The sequence below is a fragment of the Falco punctatus genome, assembly GCF_963210335.1.
Source record: "Falco punctatus genome assembly, chromosome: 9".
Taxonomy (NCBI): Eukaryota; Metazoa; Chordata; class Aves; order Falconiformes; family Falconidae; genus Falco; species Falco punctatus.
Window position 1 is genome coordinate 33,506,243 of NC_137589.1, and position 14,468 is coordinate 33,520,710.

Here is a 14,468-nt window from a genome sequence, read left to right on the forward strand (position 1 = left end):
TATCAGGGCAGCAGAGCGTGAGATGCTCTTTTGGTGCTAGTAAACATTCAGAGAAAAATATTTGACTTGAAGTATTAGTGTCTGGGAAGAATTGTTCTGATGACAGAAGAGAAATCCGATGTGATTGATTCTTATTTTGAATATTTCTTGCGTTGCTTAGGACCTTTTGAGATGAAGGCTTCAGGACACAGCATTATATTCTGTTCTGTCTCAATGATGGTCCAAACTGCTTTCCTAAGATGTCATCCCCACCCTGCAATGTGTATAAATAACCAGTTGTTAAATGTTTTAAAATTGTGTAAATTGTGTTAAAATGTTATCTGAAGAGGTATATAGGAAACTATTGTATAGAATTGAAAAACCAAAATGTATTTGTAATTAGGCAAAGTACTCATAGTAACAAAGTGCAGTAACTAACTACTTTCCTTCAGATAAATTTCTGAAATCAGTAATGATAGGCTGAAAACAAAGAATTTAATAAATTTTTGAGTAAAACTATCATTTAAGAAAATGCTACTGAGTGAAAGCCAACAGGCTGCTTTTAAGGCAAGAGCTAAGCTAGCCCACCCCACCCAGACATAAGATAAAAGCAACTATGGTATAATTTCAAAAAGCTAATGTGAGAGATGATTACTTGCTTTAAAATATGCTCAGTCATAATACAAAACTCTTTGTGCTGTGCTGCCTTCATGAATATTTGTTAACGATGTGTTAACACTTAAGCTGCTACCTTGCAGAAGTGTATATACCGTAATCTGTTTAAAGTAAAACATTCTGTGCTATAATACAAGGAACGGTATTTGTAGAAGAAACTTCTGAATTTCAAAACATAGCTGAAGCTGCTGACACAATGCCTAATAAATATTTTATCTTAAAAAGGATGGGCTGGTAGAAGGCAGCACTGCCACAGCTCTCATAGATATAAAAGCATTGTTCTCTTTGTACTGCCAAGCTCTTTTGCTTCCCTTCAAATGTGTTTAATTACTCTAGGCTATTAGAGTGTATTAGCTAACATATTTTTAATATTTTTTTGTGTGGAAGCAGACTTCAAAAACGGCTTTTTGAGATGCCAAGATCCATTTGAAGCAATAAAGTGTGTTTGTAACAGAGCTCAGGGACTGCCTTACCCTAGGACAAAGAATATCTGTTAATTAAAGTATAGCTAGAAGCAGTATTTCCTAATCAAAGATTATACTAGTTAATGATTAGGTTAGGTTAATACTGACTTGAAGATCCATTATTTTGTCTTTAGGGGGAAAATTGCTTCACTGGTATTTGCCGAGATGCTCCCAGAACTCTATTTCAGTGCTTAAAGTTTTAACCATGACATGTAGACAAGTCCCTGTCTAATCCTGTGTTATTTACAATAATGTTAATGAACTGTTTAGAAAAATAGCCAAAGTTTTCCTTGTGAAACAGCAAAGCCATGTTCTTAAAGCTTTTACAGTAAATGTAGCACTGAAATTGCAATCCAGAAATACTGGCATTAGGAATATGGTTGGAATCATTATCATGTTACTGCTCATTCCTGATTGCAGATGTTTTATTATTTATGGTATGTAACGCCATGTATAAATCTCCAATTTCTGCAATACTTAAGCAAATAGGGCTGAAATCAAGTTGGCATAGTAATAAGCAAAGGTGACACTACAGCAGTAATTTAGATCTCATTATTCATCTCCACAGTTCCAGCAATGTGCTTGGCACGTAAGTAACAGATAAACTCAGAGATCTGCGCTGCTGAGAATTTTAGAATCTAGTTAGATTGCAAAGTGTAATGAGACTCTGGATTCAGTGGGTGACCTTTGCTATCCAGTTTAACTCCAGGATTCTTGCTTTTTGTTTCTTAAGGTGGTGGGGGAGGTGGAATAGTAACTATTTAGGAATATTTTGAAAACAAGAAAAACCCCTGCAATTTCCAAACCTTTCCCTTCCCATTCTTTTCCTCTGTCTTGTCCGATCATCTGGAACTCTTACAGCCTAAAAGGCAACTTCTACCAGATGTGATCACAATATGGATTTTTATTAAATTAACAAAGATTTGCACTGGAATTATCAAATGCCTGTTTGAAAATGGGTGCATGCCATCGATAACTTGTTCTTTGGGCCCCACTCTTGGCTATGAACAGGCATCAAATCTGAGTGAGCTGCAGTTGGGTGGCACTGGCCAAAGCAGACGCTGCTGTTCAGGATGGACACGCTGCTGACTGTGCCTGCCAGCTGCTGCCCCTGGGCCCTACAGAGCTGCCCAAGATGGAGCACTGTGTTATTAAAAAAAAATCCTTTTGGAAGGGAAAAGAGTTACAAAACCTCCCAAACCCGTGCTTTTAAATGTGATGTGTTTGGTTTTTTTGTGTGGCGGTATGTAAGGAGAAAGGGGGAAATAAGGTAATGGCTGATCTGAGCAGAGATTCTCACTGATGGAAGTTTTAGCAAATTTAATGCTGGTTTGCCTATTGCAACACTTACTTAGGGGATGGACTTGAGGGGCAGGGGGGGAACATTTGTAACTAGACCCGTGAGGGAAAAGAGATGTATTCAAATAAATCTGTCCTAAGTTCCTGGGTGGTTTTCTTCTCTCTACAGGGTCTTTTATCCAGCCTTGTCAAACTGACTAGTTTAACACTGGCCAGGAACTGCTTCCAGTCCTATCCCGTGGGTGGCCCGTCCCAGTTCTCCACAATCTACTCTCTCAATATGGAGCACAACCGCATCAATAAAATCCCCTTTGGAATTTTCTCTAGAGCTAAAGTATTAAGTAAGCTGAACATGAAGGTGAGGCACAGAAACATGCTACTGTGTGTAAAATCAATGAGGAGCACTGTTTGCTCCTCCATGAATTCTGGCAAACTTAATGATACAAGGAATTAATTTATCACTCCAAAATGGACACTGCTGCTGTCACATATAGAAACAATTCTGTATTTAGTTAAAAAATGTACTATCAAGATGTTACTAATTTGTGCTTATTTTTGTTAGTTAAGCTGTTGTCACATTTGCTTGAGTTTGAACAATGAAAATAAGAGAATTGGTTGCAGCGTTCTTGAATATTCATTCACATTGGACATGAGCATGCGGAGTAGCTTCTTTCTTCCCCCACACACTGTAACACAGTTTAAATTATAAACAAAATTATGTAAAATATCTTTATTTAATATATTCTTTCAAAACCTAAGTTTGGAGACTTTTCGCAATAGTAAAACACAGGAAAAGAACCTTTAATTCTATGCTACATACACTTAGAGTGAAGAGAACTGGGGAAAAGGGATGATGTTTTGCTGTGAATGGGTTGATTTCAAGTTCTCAAATTATTTAAAAAAAATAAAATATGTTTGAACAGTAGCTAAGCTCAGCTACTGTTTTAGAATATCTTTTGGCACAAATGGATTCTCAATTTGCATTAAGACCATTTTTAATCATAGTTTGTAACTTTGCATGTTTACCAGGACTTTGTATGATATTTGCATTGGGGTGGTTGTTTTGTTGTTTGGGGTTTTTTTACATTTTGTAGTGTCTGGTCTAGATAAAATTTGTAGCAATTTTGAGCAGTAAGATGTTCAGATTCATTTCAGAAGCTTTTACTCTGAGCCATTAAGTTTTATTTCCTTTCTGTGGTGCGTTTGCATTTGGTTTGGGTTTTTTTGTTTGTTTTTTTAGCAAACTCTGTATCTATTTAGGATTCCAGTATTGCTGATAGCACCTTTATAGTTTATGGTGAATTTTCTCTTCTTTTTTTACCCATTCTCCATTGTATTCAGTAAAGAAAGGACAAAAAACCATTTAACTACTGGGAGTCATGAAACCTTGAGAATTATGTAATTCTTATTTTTCCATTTCAGTTCGTATTATTAACACAGAGCCAATTCTGTAACTCTAGGTTGGGACTGCTTATTTATTATGTTTGGAGGAATTAAAAAAACTTTTGGCCAATTATCAGCATTTTATTCTTCTGATACAATTATTGACTATTTTGTTATGAAGTATTTTGTAAGCAGCTTGTTTAATCTCTCAGATGCCTTGCCAACTCCTTGCAAGCGCAGACCCTAAATGTTTGATATGTTAAATCACAGGACAATCAGCTGACCTCCCTCCCCTTGGACTTCGGGACTTGGACTAGTATGGTAGAACTGAATTTAGCGACTAATCAGCTCACAAAAATCCCTGAGGATGTATCTGGGCTTGTTTCTCTTGAGGTGAGAAGAGTGTAAATGAACAGCTAAGTGAATCCCTGCAAATAGGTGTTCTGTCCTTCAGGTTTAACTAATATTACTTTTGGGTCAAATAAAGCCAAATAAATATCCGTATGTATGCTGTTTAATTATGTGTGTTGCATCTGTGTATGGTTGTTGTCAACAGCTTTTTGAATGTTGTTCTTTAGGCTCTAGACGAGTGAGTGCCTGTGCACAAAGGGCTAAGTACCTGTGTATTTTTAACTACGTAGAAAAAAAATTTTCCCAACAGGATGTTAGTGTTGTAAATGCAATGGCACTGAACTCAGTCTGATTCCTGGAGAGACCAGCATGGAAACAGCAGGGTTCAGAAAAACATAATGAAATGGTCTACGGCCAGAGGTGGCTCGAATTGTAACACTGAGCCTCATAGGCAGTGGGGTGGGAATAGTCAGCCCTAGAGGAGGACACACTCGTAGACTGAAACTGAACTAAACCTGTTGTGTCCCCTAGTCCTGTTTCTCAAGGTACAAGCAGAGACAAACTTAACAGCCTGGGAGGGACATAAAAGTAGTGGTGCTTATTTGGGCAGTGGAGGGGAATTCATAGCTGTGAGTGGCTGGGAAAAATCTGTTAAGTACAATAGCAAATGGCATATTTGAAATGGCAAATTTCCAGTGTGACTGCTGCTCTGAATAATTAATAATTCCTGTAGTTTGGGGCAAAAATTATATGGCAGAGTAATAGCTATTTAGTGGCCCAGTTGCCTTTAAGTTAAGGCTGTGATTGATGTGATTGGGAGTTAGCAACCTCTAACAGCTGGATTTGCTGGTGGTCTGCCAGCTGCTGAAGCTGGAGAGCCACGTGGTCCGCAGACATGTTAGCACTGTTTTTCTCTGTAATTAAAGAATCAAATAGAAAGAATTATTTGCACGGTGTTTACACAAAAGTGAAGGTTCCCACAGCAGTGCTAAGTCAGCTGCGTTGCGTGTAGGTAGTATTTTCTGTTCCTGCTTTTGTTTCTTGATACATGATTAAAATGTTACTATTCTTATCATTCTGTGTATATCGTAGTGCATAAAGGAAGTTCCACCAAGATACTGCTTGTGTTAATGCTAAGACTTTGGCTTTTATTAATTTTGATTTTCTCTTAGATTTTAGCCTGGTTTTTCATTCTGATCCTGCCTTTGGTGTTTCCGTGTTACATGAAGTGACAAGAACTGGGATTGGTAGCAGCCAGGCATTTGGAACCTTGGCTGGCGTAGAGGGAGCTGTGTGTGGCTAGCGTGAGGGCCACACTGGGTGCTCTTTCACAGCCTTGTGTTTCAATGTGCCTTGTTAAATAACTAGACAGTAGCATTGTTTAACCAGTAATTAATTACCTTACTACTCGCATGTTGTTATGAGGCTTGATTACTTCTAAGGAATGCAAGACTTCTCTGGAGGAAAAAATGGTACACTAGTGTAACCCCTGTTAACTTGCTTGTGGCATAATGAGTAACTCTGTTAATTGACATTGCAAATAAGGATACATTTCTTGAACCTAGGGTATTTATAGTTCGACTTAGAAAGGAGGAGAAAAACAAGAGGATAACACAATAGTAGGGGCATGTGTGTGATAGGAGACTGTTTTCAAATATTTTTGCCAGTGGATGCCTATGCAGTGTTCTGTTTAGGGGCTCTAATCTGTATGTTTTCTTGCTGCTGCTCCTAACCAAGGGACACAGGGAGAAGAGGAAGTATTAAGCTTTTTAAGGAGGACTTGGCAAGCACAGCAAATAAAGCAAAACATGATTATGAGATTGCTATAAGGAAACATAACAAAATTATAGGGAAGTCCAGGAAGAAACTTGTTTTTCTTTGGTGATTTGAAGAAATAAGTTGTTCTTTGGTTTTGCTTTGCATTTGTTATTATGCAAAATAATATTTTGAAGAATTATGTCATATTTGTATCATTAAAGACTTTAAAATCAGTGATTAAAATATTTTTTTATTGTTATCTTTTCAGTTTGCTTCCATAATTTAAATGTAGGCTAATCTTGGACTTCATTACTTGAAAATATAAAAAGATCCTGTTGTATCTTATTCTGTACTTACTGTGTTGCTGAAATTCTGTGTGTTTGGTTGTTTGTTTGTTTTCTTTTTTGAGGTTCTTATCTTGTCAAACAATCTCCTAAAGAAACTTCCCCATGGAATTGGAAATCTACGGAAACTACGAGAGTTAGATCTAGAGGAAAACAAACTGGAATCCTTGCCAAATGAAATAGCTTACCTCAAGGATCTGCAGGTGAAACAGTAATTGGCCAAGATAAATATCTTACGTCCTTTATTTACACCATGCTGATTTAATTACAGCTAGTTTGATGAGGCAAACTATTTGGGTCTGGACATAGAATCAAAAGTTAAGAATCTTGTGCAACTTCATCAACAATCAGTCCCCACTAATTCTTCACCAGTGTATCAGTTAATATTGAACAAACAAATTCTGAGGCGTTTTTAACTGTTGTGGCATGAGTACAATACTGCCACAGGAATAGTCTCTGATTTCAGTCATGTTCCTGGAAGCTTTTATATTTAGGCACGTGCTTTACTATGCACTGTTTTATTTTTACATTTAGTGGTGCTTAATAGAGGTCTGAAATGTTATTGAGGGGTAGAAATTTTTTTGTTCAAATGCTGGAGAATCAATTTATTAGCTATGTATCTTGTTACTTGGTGTCATTCGAAGGAAAAAGTCATTAATTTTTTAAAACGTGTTTTTCCCTTAGAAATTGGTTCTGACTAATAATCAGTTGACCACCCTTCCCAGAGGTATTGGTCACCTTACCAATCTGACGCACCTTGGGCTTGGAGAGAATCTTCTCACACACCTTCCTGAGGAAATTGGTAAGATCCCTTTTTCTGATTTTATGCAGTGTGCCTGAGCCAAAGCAGTTGCTGACATGTAAGATAGGCATCTACTGTGCTCATAAGTCGAGGCCACAAAATTGTGTTTAAAACTTCTGTATATGTACAGCATGATGTGAAGCATGTGCCACAGGAACAGCACTATGGTGTATGATCTTTATCTTGCTGAACTGTAGTGAAATTAATGGTCTAGCTCTTTTGAGTTCTTCTGCAGAAGGCTGCTGAACACACATTAACTTGGAATGGTGAGATCCCTTTTCTCTCCAAATTCTCCCACAACTTGCGTATTATCAATCACTCAACCTCAGAGACCTTTTCTTGGAAGGTGAAAGGAAGCACGCTGGTTCTACTCTAAATCCATGGTGTAGGCAAAAACCATGTGTAAAGTGTAGACAGCTGAAGCAAATGTTTCTGCTGGTAACCCCTTGGCACACACTTCTGCTTATAGACCATCATACTGTTTTTCACCTTGATGAGGTAAGAAAAGGAAGTGAAGAGGAGGAAATCTACAGAAAGAAAGGGAGGTATAAGATTCTTTTTGTCTACTTGAGACGTTCAGAGTAAGTGGGATTCAGAGCATCTGACACTCAGAGCCCATGTTTCTTTTATAGGTGGTCACAAGCATATAGGTCCAGAGTAGGATTTTGAGCACTTAAGTTAAAACCTTAAAGTTAGAGATTATTATTGAAGAAAAAATGATGGGAGAAGCTATGCAAAAGCAAAATGTGGTCAGAAACTGTGATGTGCAGATGAGGAAGGTGTGGTCTGTCTCCCAGCATCTTTAGTGAAGAGCTATTAACAGCTTCTGCGCATCTTATGTGCCTCAATGTGAGAGTAGCCTAAAACTTACCTAAATTTGGAGCTTTGTAATTTAGTTTGTAAGTTAGTAGAGAGAATTCAGATGCTGTGGTAACAAGCTGTGGAATTAAAATCAGTAAGCACACTTGAAATACTATTGAAGGAGTACATTTTGATTCTTAAAGCTGGTTGTCTTAACAGATTAGAGAATAGTTAACTGTTCTCAGGTATGACTGCTTCATCTTTCATGCTGTCAGCTATTTCTCATTATTTCTTGTATAGCCTTTCCTTTTTGTTGGTTTTCCATACCTTAAGCCTCAGCTACTGCTTTCTATTGTGAAAGATTAAATGGTCTTTTAGGCTATAGAAGACATTATGGTATATAAGATTGGAAAGTGGGGAATGTTTTGAGGGGACTTGAATGTTTGAAGTGTATTTCAAAGATCTGGTTTTTGGTATTTGTTGTGGAGTAATGGAAAGAAAGATTACTCTGTTTTCAAGCTTCTGGTTAATCTGTATTGCAGTATCTGTAGTAGAAGCAAGTTGTAAACTTTGAATTCAGGAAAAAAAAATTCACATGGGTTTGTTCCATTTAATAAATCCACTGCTGTGCAGAGATCTCTCATGCTTTCTTCCTGTGGTGCATTACAGTTACAGCTTCAGGTCTTTAATACATGGGTTCTAATTACATAAAAGGTATGGCATACATATTTTAAAAGATATCATAGACACTGTGTGGTATAAATATTTTCTAGGCCCTTCTAACTAGATAGCTATTCAATATTGCCTGCAATTGCAAAGCACTTGGCTGAACAGTTACAGTGAAGTCCCTCTCAGTTCTCTTACTCTGTGTATTCTCAGTTCAGTAGTTATCTAAACGAGGTGTAGTAATGGATATTTTTATATTACATACAAACTAAAGCAAATTGCTTCTTGATTAGGTACCAGTGAACAGAAAACTTGCTGTGCTTGAAAATAGGAGTTTGGATGAGTCACTGACTCAAGAGTCTGTATAGTAAAGAATCTTCAAGTGGACTTAGACCTTCTGTCTAGAAGTTATAAACTGCATGAATCAAAAAAAACCAGCCAAACTACTTTGTGTTATTTTATTTTAACCAGGTACACTGGAGAATCTGGAAGAACTGTATTTGAATGACAACCCCAATCTGCACAGCCTTCCCTTTGAGCTGGCGCTTTGCAGCAAACTGTCAATAATGAGTATTGAGAACTGCCCGCTCAGCCACCTTCCACCTCAGATTGTTGCAGGAGGACCTTCCTTCATCATTCAGTTCCTAAAAATGCAGGGACCATATCGTGCCATGGTCTGATGCTAATCGGATTGTCCAATACACTGTACAAAATACAAACTGCATTAATGTTGTAATTGTCTGTATATGTATATATAATATAATATATGTGGTTTATATTATATTATATATATATATAAATATATAAATAATATAAAAAGGCAAATTTAAGACTGCATTATGTGTTTCTGCTAATAGAGGAATCATAGCCATTTAGATTTTTTTTATTCTGTAAAAAAGCTTGTCTAAGTTTTCTTTGCTGAATTTGATGGAAGATGTCTGAATAATCTGGAAATGCCAGTTCGTTTAAAGCAATTGCCAATGAACTCAAAGTTTAAATTTAAGGGACAAAAATAATTTTGCTTAGATTTACTTTCAGTTAAGAGAAATGTATAACCTTTATATAATGAACTTTTCTGTTTTCTTCCCCCCCCCCCCCCCCCCCCTTTTTTTTTTTTTTTTGGTGTCAAAACCTGAAAGGGTCATGTGTCCTGAGGTTGGGATTTTCTTTTAACTTATTTTGAGATTTGAAGCAAATGGTGTTTTTATATTGTTTACAGTCAGAGTAAATCACTGGATTTTGTTTTATTCTGATTTGCTCTGTTTTAATCAATCATCTAGAATTTATATGCCTCTGCTGATGAATTTTTATCAACTGGTTTGTATACTAAAAACATACTCATCAGAACAACTGGCAGGTGAAAAGGATGCAGTCAAAACAAAAGAAAAAGAAAAGAAAAAAAAGCTTGAATTCCTTTAAGTCTTGCTTCCCTGAGTTATCAGTTGCAGGCATAACATATCTGAACTGAGCCTTTTGCGGTTGGTCTTTTCTAGCACAAGTAAACCTTTTCAGATTGGTAAAAATGTTGAGTATACTCAGTGAAGAGCGTTTTTCATTTTGTGAAGTAACAAGTCCATGAGGTCTAACAGTACAGTTAAGTGGCAAGGAAATAATATATATGTACATTTTTATTACAATGTTGAGTCATAAACTACAACAGGCAATTTTAAGGATTCCTTATAGTCCTTGTACAATAAATGAATGTGTCTTACTTTTAAACACTGCAATATATGTAAGTTTTAAGGTTGGTTAACAATGTACTACGGTTTTATATCTTGACTTGCCTTATACCTCCTTCCATTATGGAACTTCTGTGTCCAAGCACAATATCTTCACACTGTGCTGTTTTGCTGCTGAACTAAATGCACTTTTCCCCACAGCTGGGGCACTTGCTTCAAAATATTCAGTTCAGTATCTTGATTATTCTTTTTTTAACTTCATCCTATCTGTTTCAGTATTAAACCGATCTATTAAAAAACAGGCACCTTTTTCATTTGTGCATAGATGTTGGTAGCTCAAGAGAAACACTGTAAGTAGTGGACATTAAGTTTTATCATTACTTTCTTGGTTGTTTAAAAGGCAGAAGATGCTTCAGGGAGATTTTCACTATTGCTGCACTTGTAGGGCCAGTTGTCCTTTTTCAGGAGGGTAGGAACTCAAGGCGGTTGCATTCCACGGTTACTCAAGAACTCGGTTTATACTCATTGGAATTGCTGCTGGGATAGTGTGACTTCGAGGACTGTACCTTTTGAACAAAATCAAATCAACCATTGCCATGGGAAATCTATTTCACGTGCAGAAGTTTGGGGAGTATTATTTCTGGCTTTCAGGCATGCTTACTTAGATGTATTGCCTTGATCTATTTACATTCTGTTTTGTCATATGTCTTCATTAACAAGGAGTAAGTTTAAATGGAAGGCAGGTGGAGATATAAAACCTTAGAGGGCTTGAACATGCTGTAAAACTATTGTAGATGTCACTGGATTTTACTAAGTAATGTTCTGTTCTTTCTCACACGCTCTGTCTCTCTGATCCCATTCCATCCCTGTTGTCCCATCGAGTGCCCCCCCCCCCCTTTTTTAGTGTGTGGTTTTTTTTTTTTGTTTTTTTTTTTTTTTTGTTTTTTGTTTTGTTTTGTTTTTGGTTTTTTTTTTACATCTACTGTAGCTTTTCAGTTTAGACTTTAGTTTATAAAAGGCTAGTTCCTTACAGTTCTGCCTGAAGTTAATCTGTGTCAGCATTAAGGTGTTAAAATATGAAGATGCTGAAATGATTAGTATCAAGACTGTAATCTAACTTCTGAATATACTGCTAAATCCGTATTTGTGCCCTCAGGTCACTAGGGGAAACTGGTTGGATTAATATGGTTCCTTAAGACAAAAGTGGCGACCCCTTGTGTTTTCAAGCGTCTTAGTCTCATTCCCTGTCCGCTCCTCAATCCCATTTTTGCAAGAGTTGACGGGATTGGATTTGTTTAGTTTGTAAATATGTTGATTATTCACCTTGTTAAGGTACATGGTTAATGACTGTATGATTGGAGCTGACGGTCTCTCACATAAATTCTTGTGGAGAAGTTGGCTACCAAAATAGCTCTCGTTACACTCGCTTAGAAACAAACTATTCTTTTCATTACACTTATAGGAATAAATAAAGCTATGTTTTACTTCATTACTACATTAAAAACAGGATATTTTTTCAAACTGTCTTTGTACTAGTATGGCTGTTGCAATGCCAGATAATCCTGAGCCCTCTTCTAGGAGTTTAATTTTATACATTCTGAGGTGAAAGCTTATTTTTTCAGTGTCTGAAGAGAGATTTGAATAAAAGCAGCATGAAAAAAGTTCTGGTACAGCAGAAATAAATTCAGAAGAATCTGAAAAATTCTTTAGAATTATCCAAAAGTTTTAGGTATTAAGTATGTGGCATGGATTGGGAATAGATGAGAACAAATTCATATAAGTACATACATGGATTTATGTCCAAATCTGTACACAGATCCGTCTTACATCCTGACATAAGACTTTTGCATTTCCCGGACTGCTGGATTGTTATCTGGTGCAGTTTCTAAATTGTATTTAATGCCTGATGACATTCATTTGGACACGTGCTGGCATACCTGTTTAAAAATTTTGTTTGGCCTAATCAATTAAAGTATGAATGGAAAGAACGTCATCCTGACAAATGTACGTATACATACATACATATACCTATGTGTGGATCTGTATATATGAAAGCACAGACAAGGTGAAGAAATGAATTGTTTACGGCATCTTTGAGAACAAGATGGAGAAACAGGTGGTTCCCAGATACTTGTATTAAATATTTATCCCCCTGGCCATAGCGGGAGAAATAATTTAGAAGGGTTACTGAAAAGTGTGACAATCCTCACTTCGGGTGAAACTCATGACCTAGATTGCTTGCCCATAGACAAAATATCAGTTTTATATGTGTCTGTGCCTGTGTACATAAAATTATGTACATAGACATGTGCCCCACAAAGACACTATGCTGAATCATGCCGTGATTTAACAAGCTAAATTGATGTACTATAGACTGTATAGTATTATGGAAGTCCAGTAAGGTGCAAAGCAGATTAAGGATTTGTTAAATAATGAAAAGAAGGAATAACTGCTGTTGTGACTCATGTTGGTCACATATTGCATTTAAATTTACTAAACAGAAAGTTGTTGGGTAATTCTTGGCAAAAATGTTTTCTTTTTAGTGTAAACCCATTAAAGTTCTGTCTCTGGCTGTCCCATATTTAAGTTCATCACCAAAGTTGTCTACTGTAAATGCAATGCAAATGCTGCTTGTCAAGTTGGGTCACACAGTTGTCTGATTGGCACTTTTCTGTTTGCCAGATTCTATTGGAAATTTTGAAATTCATATGCTCTTTTTAGGAAGAGATCTGGGTTGTGGAATATCTGCTTCAGTGCCTCTCTTGGATTTAGGTTTTCTCTACGGTTTTGTCTGTTTTTTGCTAATGTTGTGTGAGAAAGTGCATGTTCAGGCTTCTTGAAGGTTGTGTTTGCTCATGTACACGATTTCGTAAATTAGTACTCAAACTGTCTAGCTGGTTAGTGCTTAAACCCATTGTGTCACCTGGAATTCAAGTATCATCTTTAATACTGGGAGTTTGAGACATAACTTTTATTTAACAGTTAGAAAACTTTGAGAATTTTTTTCCCTGTTTTTCATTTTTTAAATCCAAAAATAAATTTCTGAATCAGTACAAATACATATCAGGGGAGTCTTCATATCTGGATGCAACTAAGAATTTTCATATAGTCATTATCACACCTTGGTTGTATCAAATCAGCATGCCAGAATAGCTTGTAATTGGAAATGTGCAGTTGGCAGTAATTTGCAGAACACAAACTTCAAGACACAGTAAGGACAATTACAAACGATAGTATGGACAATTTTTTTTTTATGTTAGCAAAGGTCAGAAAATTATGTTTATTATTCTGATATTTAGGTCTTAACCAGGACTGCACAGGACTTTTGCTGTGGAAAAATACCAGACCACACTAATTTTGTGGTTAAAAGCTAAACAAGAGTGTGAACAGTCTACAAAAATGTACTTTAATCTGAATTATTGTAATGTTGATTGTTTTGTCTATATAAAAGATTGCCTTGCTTTTTTATAAGAGTCATTCTGTATCAATGCATTCATTATAAATAGTATATTTGTAAATAAGCTGCCACTGAGTCTTTTGAAAGTTTTCTAGTATTTCTAGTCTAACATTAACTTGGATGTAAGACATACTTTTGCCGTGCCTCAAATTATCAGTAACTGCCCTCTCATTATATACTCATCGCTGTTCAAAAGACCTCAAGTAAAATACAGATACTCGTGTAAAGCAATTACAGGATGCTTCAAAAGCTATGTGATAGCAACTTCTTTAGTGTGTCGGACACCTTTTAGAAAGCAAATGGTGGTAAAATCTTTTATTTTGTTACAGTGCAGTAGGGCATATAGTTAAAAAACCCAACCCTTTCTTTCTGAAAGAGAAAAGAATTATTGAATTTTTGTGCAAAATGCATTTCAACAATAACAAAATTAAAGGAGGTAGAGAATTCTGGCGCCTAAAAGACAGACGCTAGCATTTAAACTTCTGGTTTAATAAAAGACATATTGCCAAGCTGACATGACACAGCTGTAAACTGACGTCTTTTAAGTCTGTAAAGCTTATTACAATAATGTTTCAAGAAGGTTGTGCTTATATCATGTCCTACAAACAAAAAAAATGCTAGTATCCTTTGAAGTCAGGATAGAAAGACCTCAGCCGTTTGGATGTGATGATGACAAGGAGGGCACCCGTGTACTTGCTATAGCCGATGGCTTTAAAAAACTGGAACAGGTTCTCAGTATGCAGCCGCCACTTGTACAGTAATCTGAGTACCTCTGTCCTCACATTGGATCTCTGCTGATTAAAATCAGTA

General features: G+C 36.5%; 1 protein-coding gene across 3 annotated transcripts in view; it reads left to right on the forward strand.

The window, feature by feature from the left end:
• SHOC2 (SHOC2 leucine rich repeat scaffold protein) overlaps positions 1-14,177 on the forward strand; it is a 78,745-nt gene extending 64,568 nt beyond the window's left edge. For all 3 annotated transcript variants that reach the window (XM_080403547.1, XM_080403546.1, XM_080403548.1), the window contains exons 5-9: positions 2,587-2,775; positions 4,071-4,193; positions 6,319-6,456; positions 6,938-7,055; positions 8,994-14,177. In XM_080403547.1, the coding sequence (XP_080259673.1) occupies positions 2,587-2,775; positions 4,071-4,193; positions 6,319-6,456; positions 6,938-7,055; positions 8,994-9,202 (777 nt within the window). In that variant the 3' untranslated portion in view covers positions 9,203-14,177. The remainder of the gene's footprint in view (positions 1-2,586; positions 2,776-4,070; positions 4,194-6,318; positions 6,457-6,937; positions 7,056-8,993) is intronic.
• Positions 14,178-14,468: the final 291 nt, after the last annotated feature.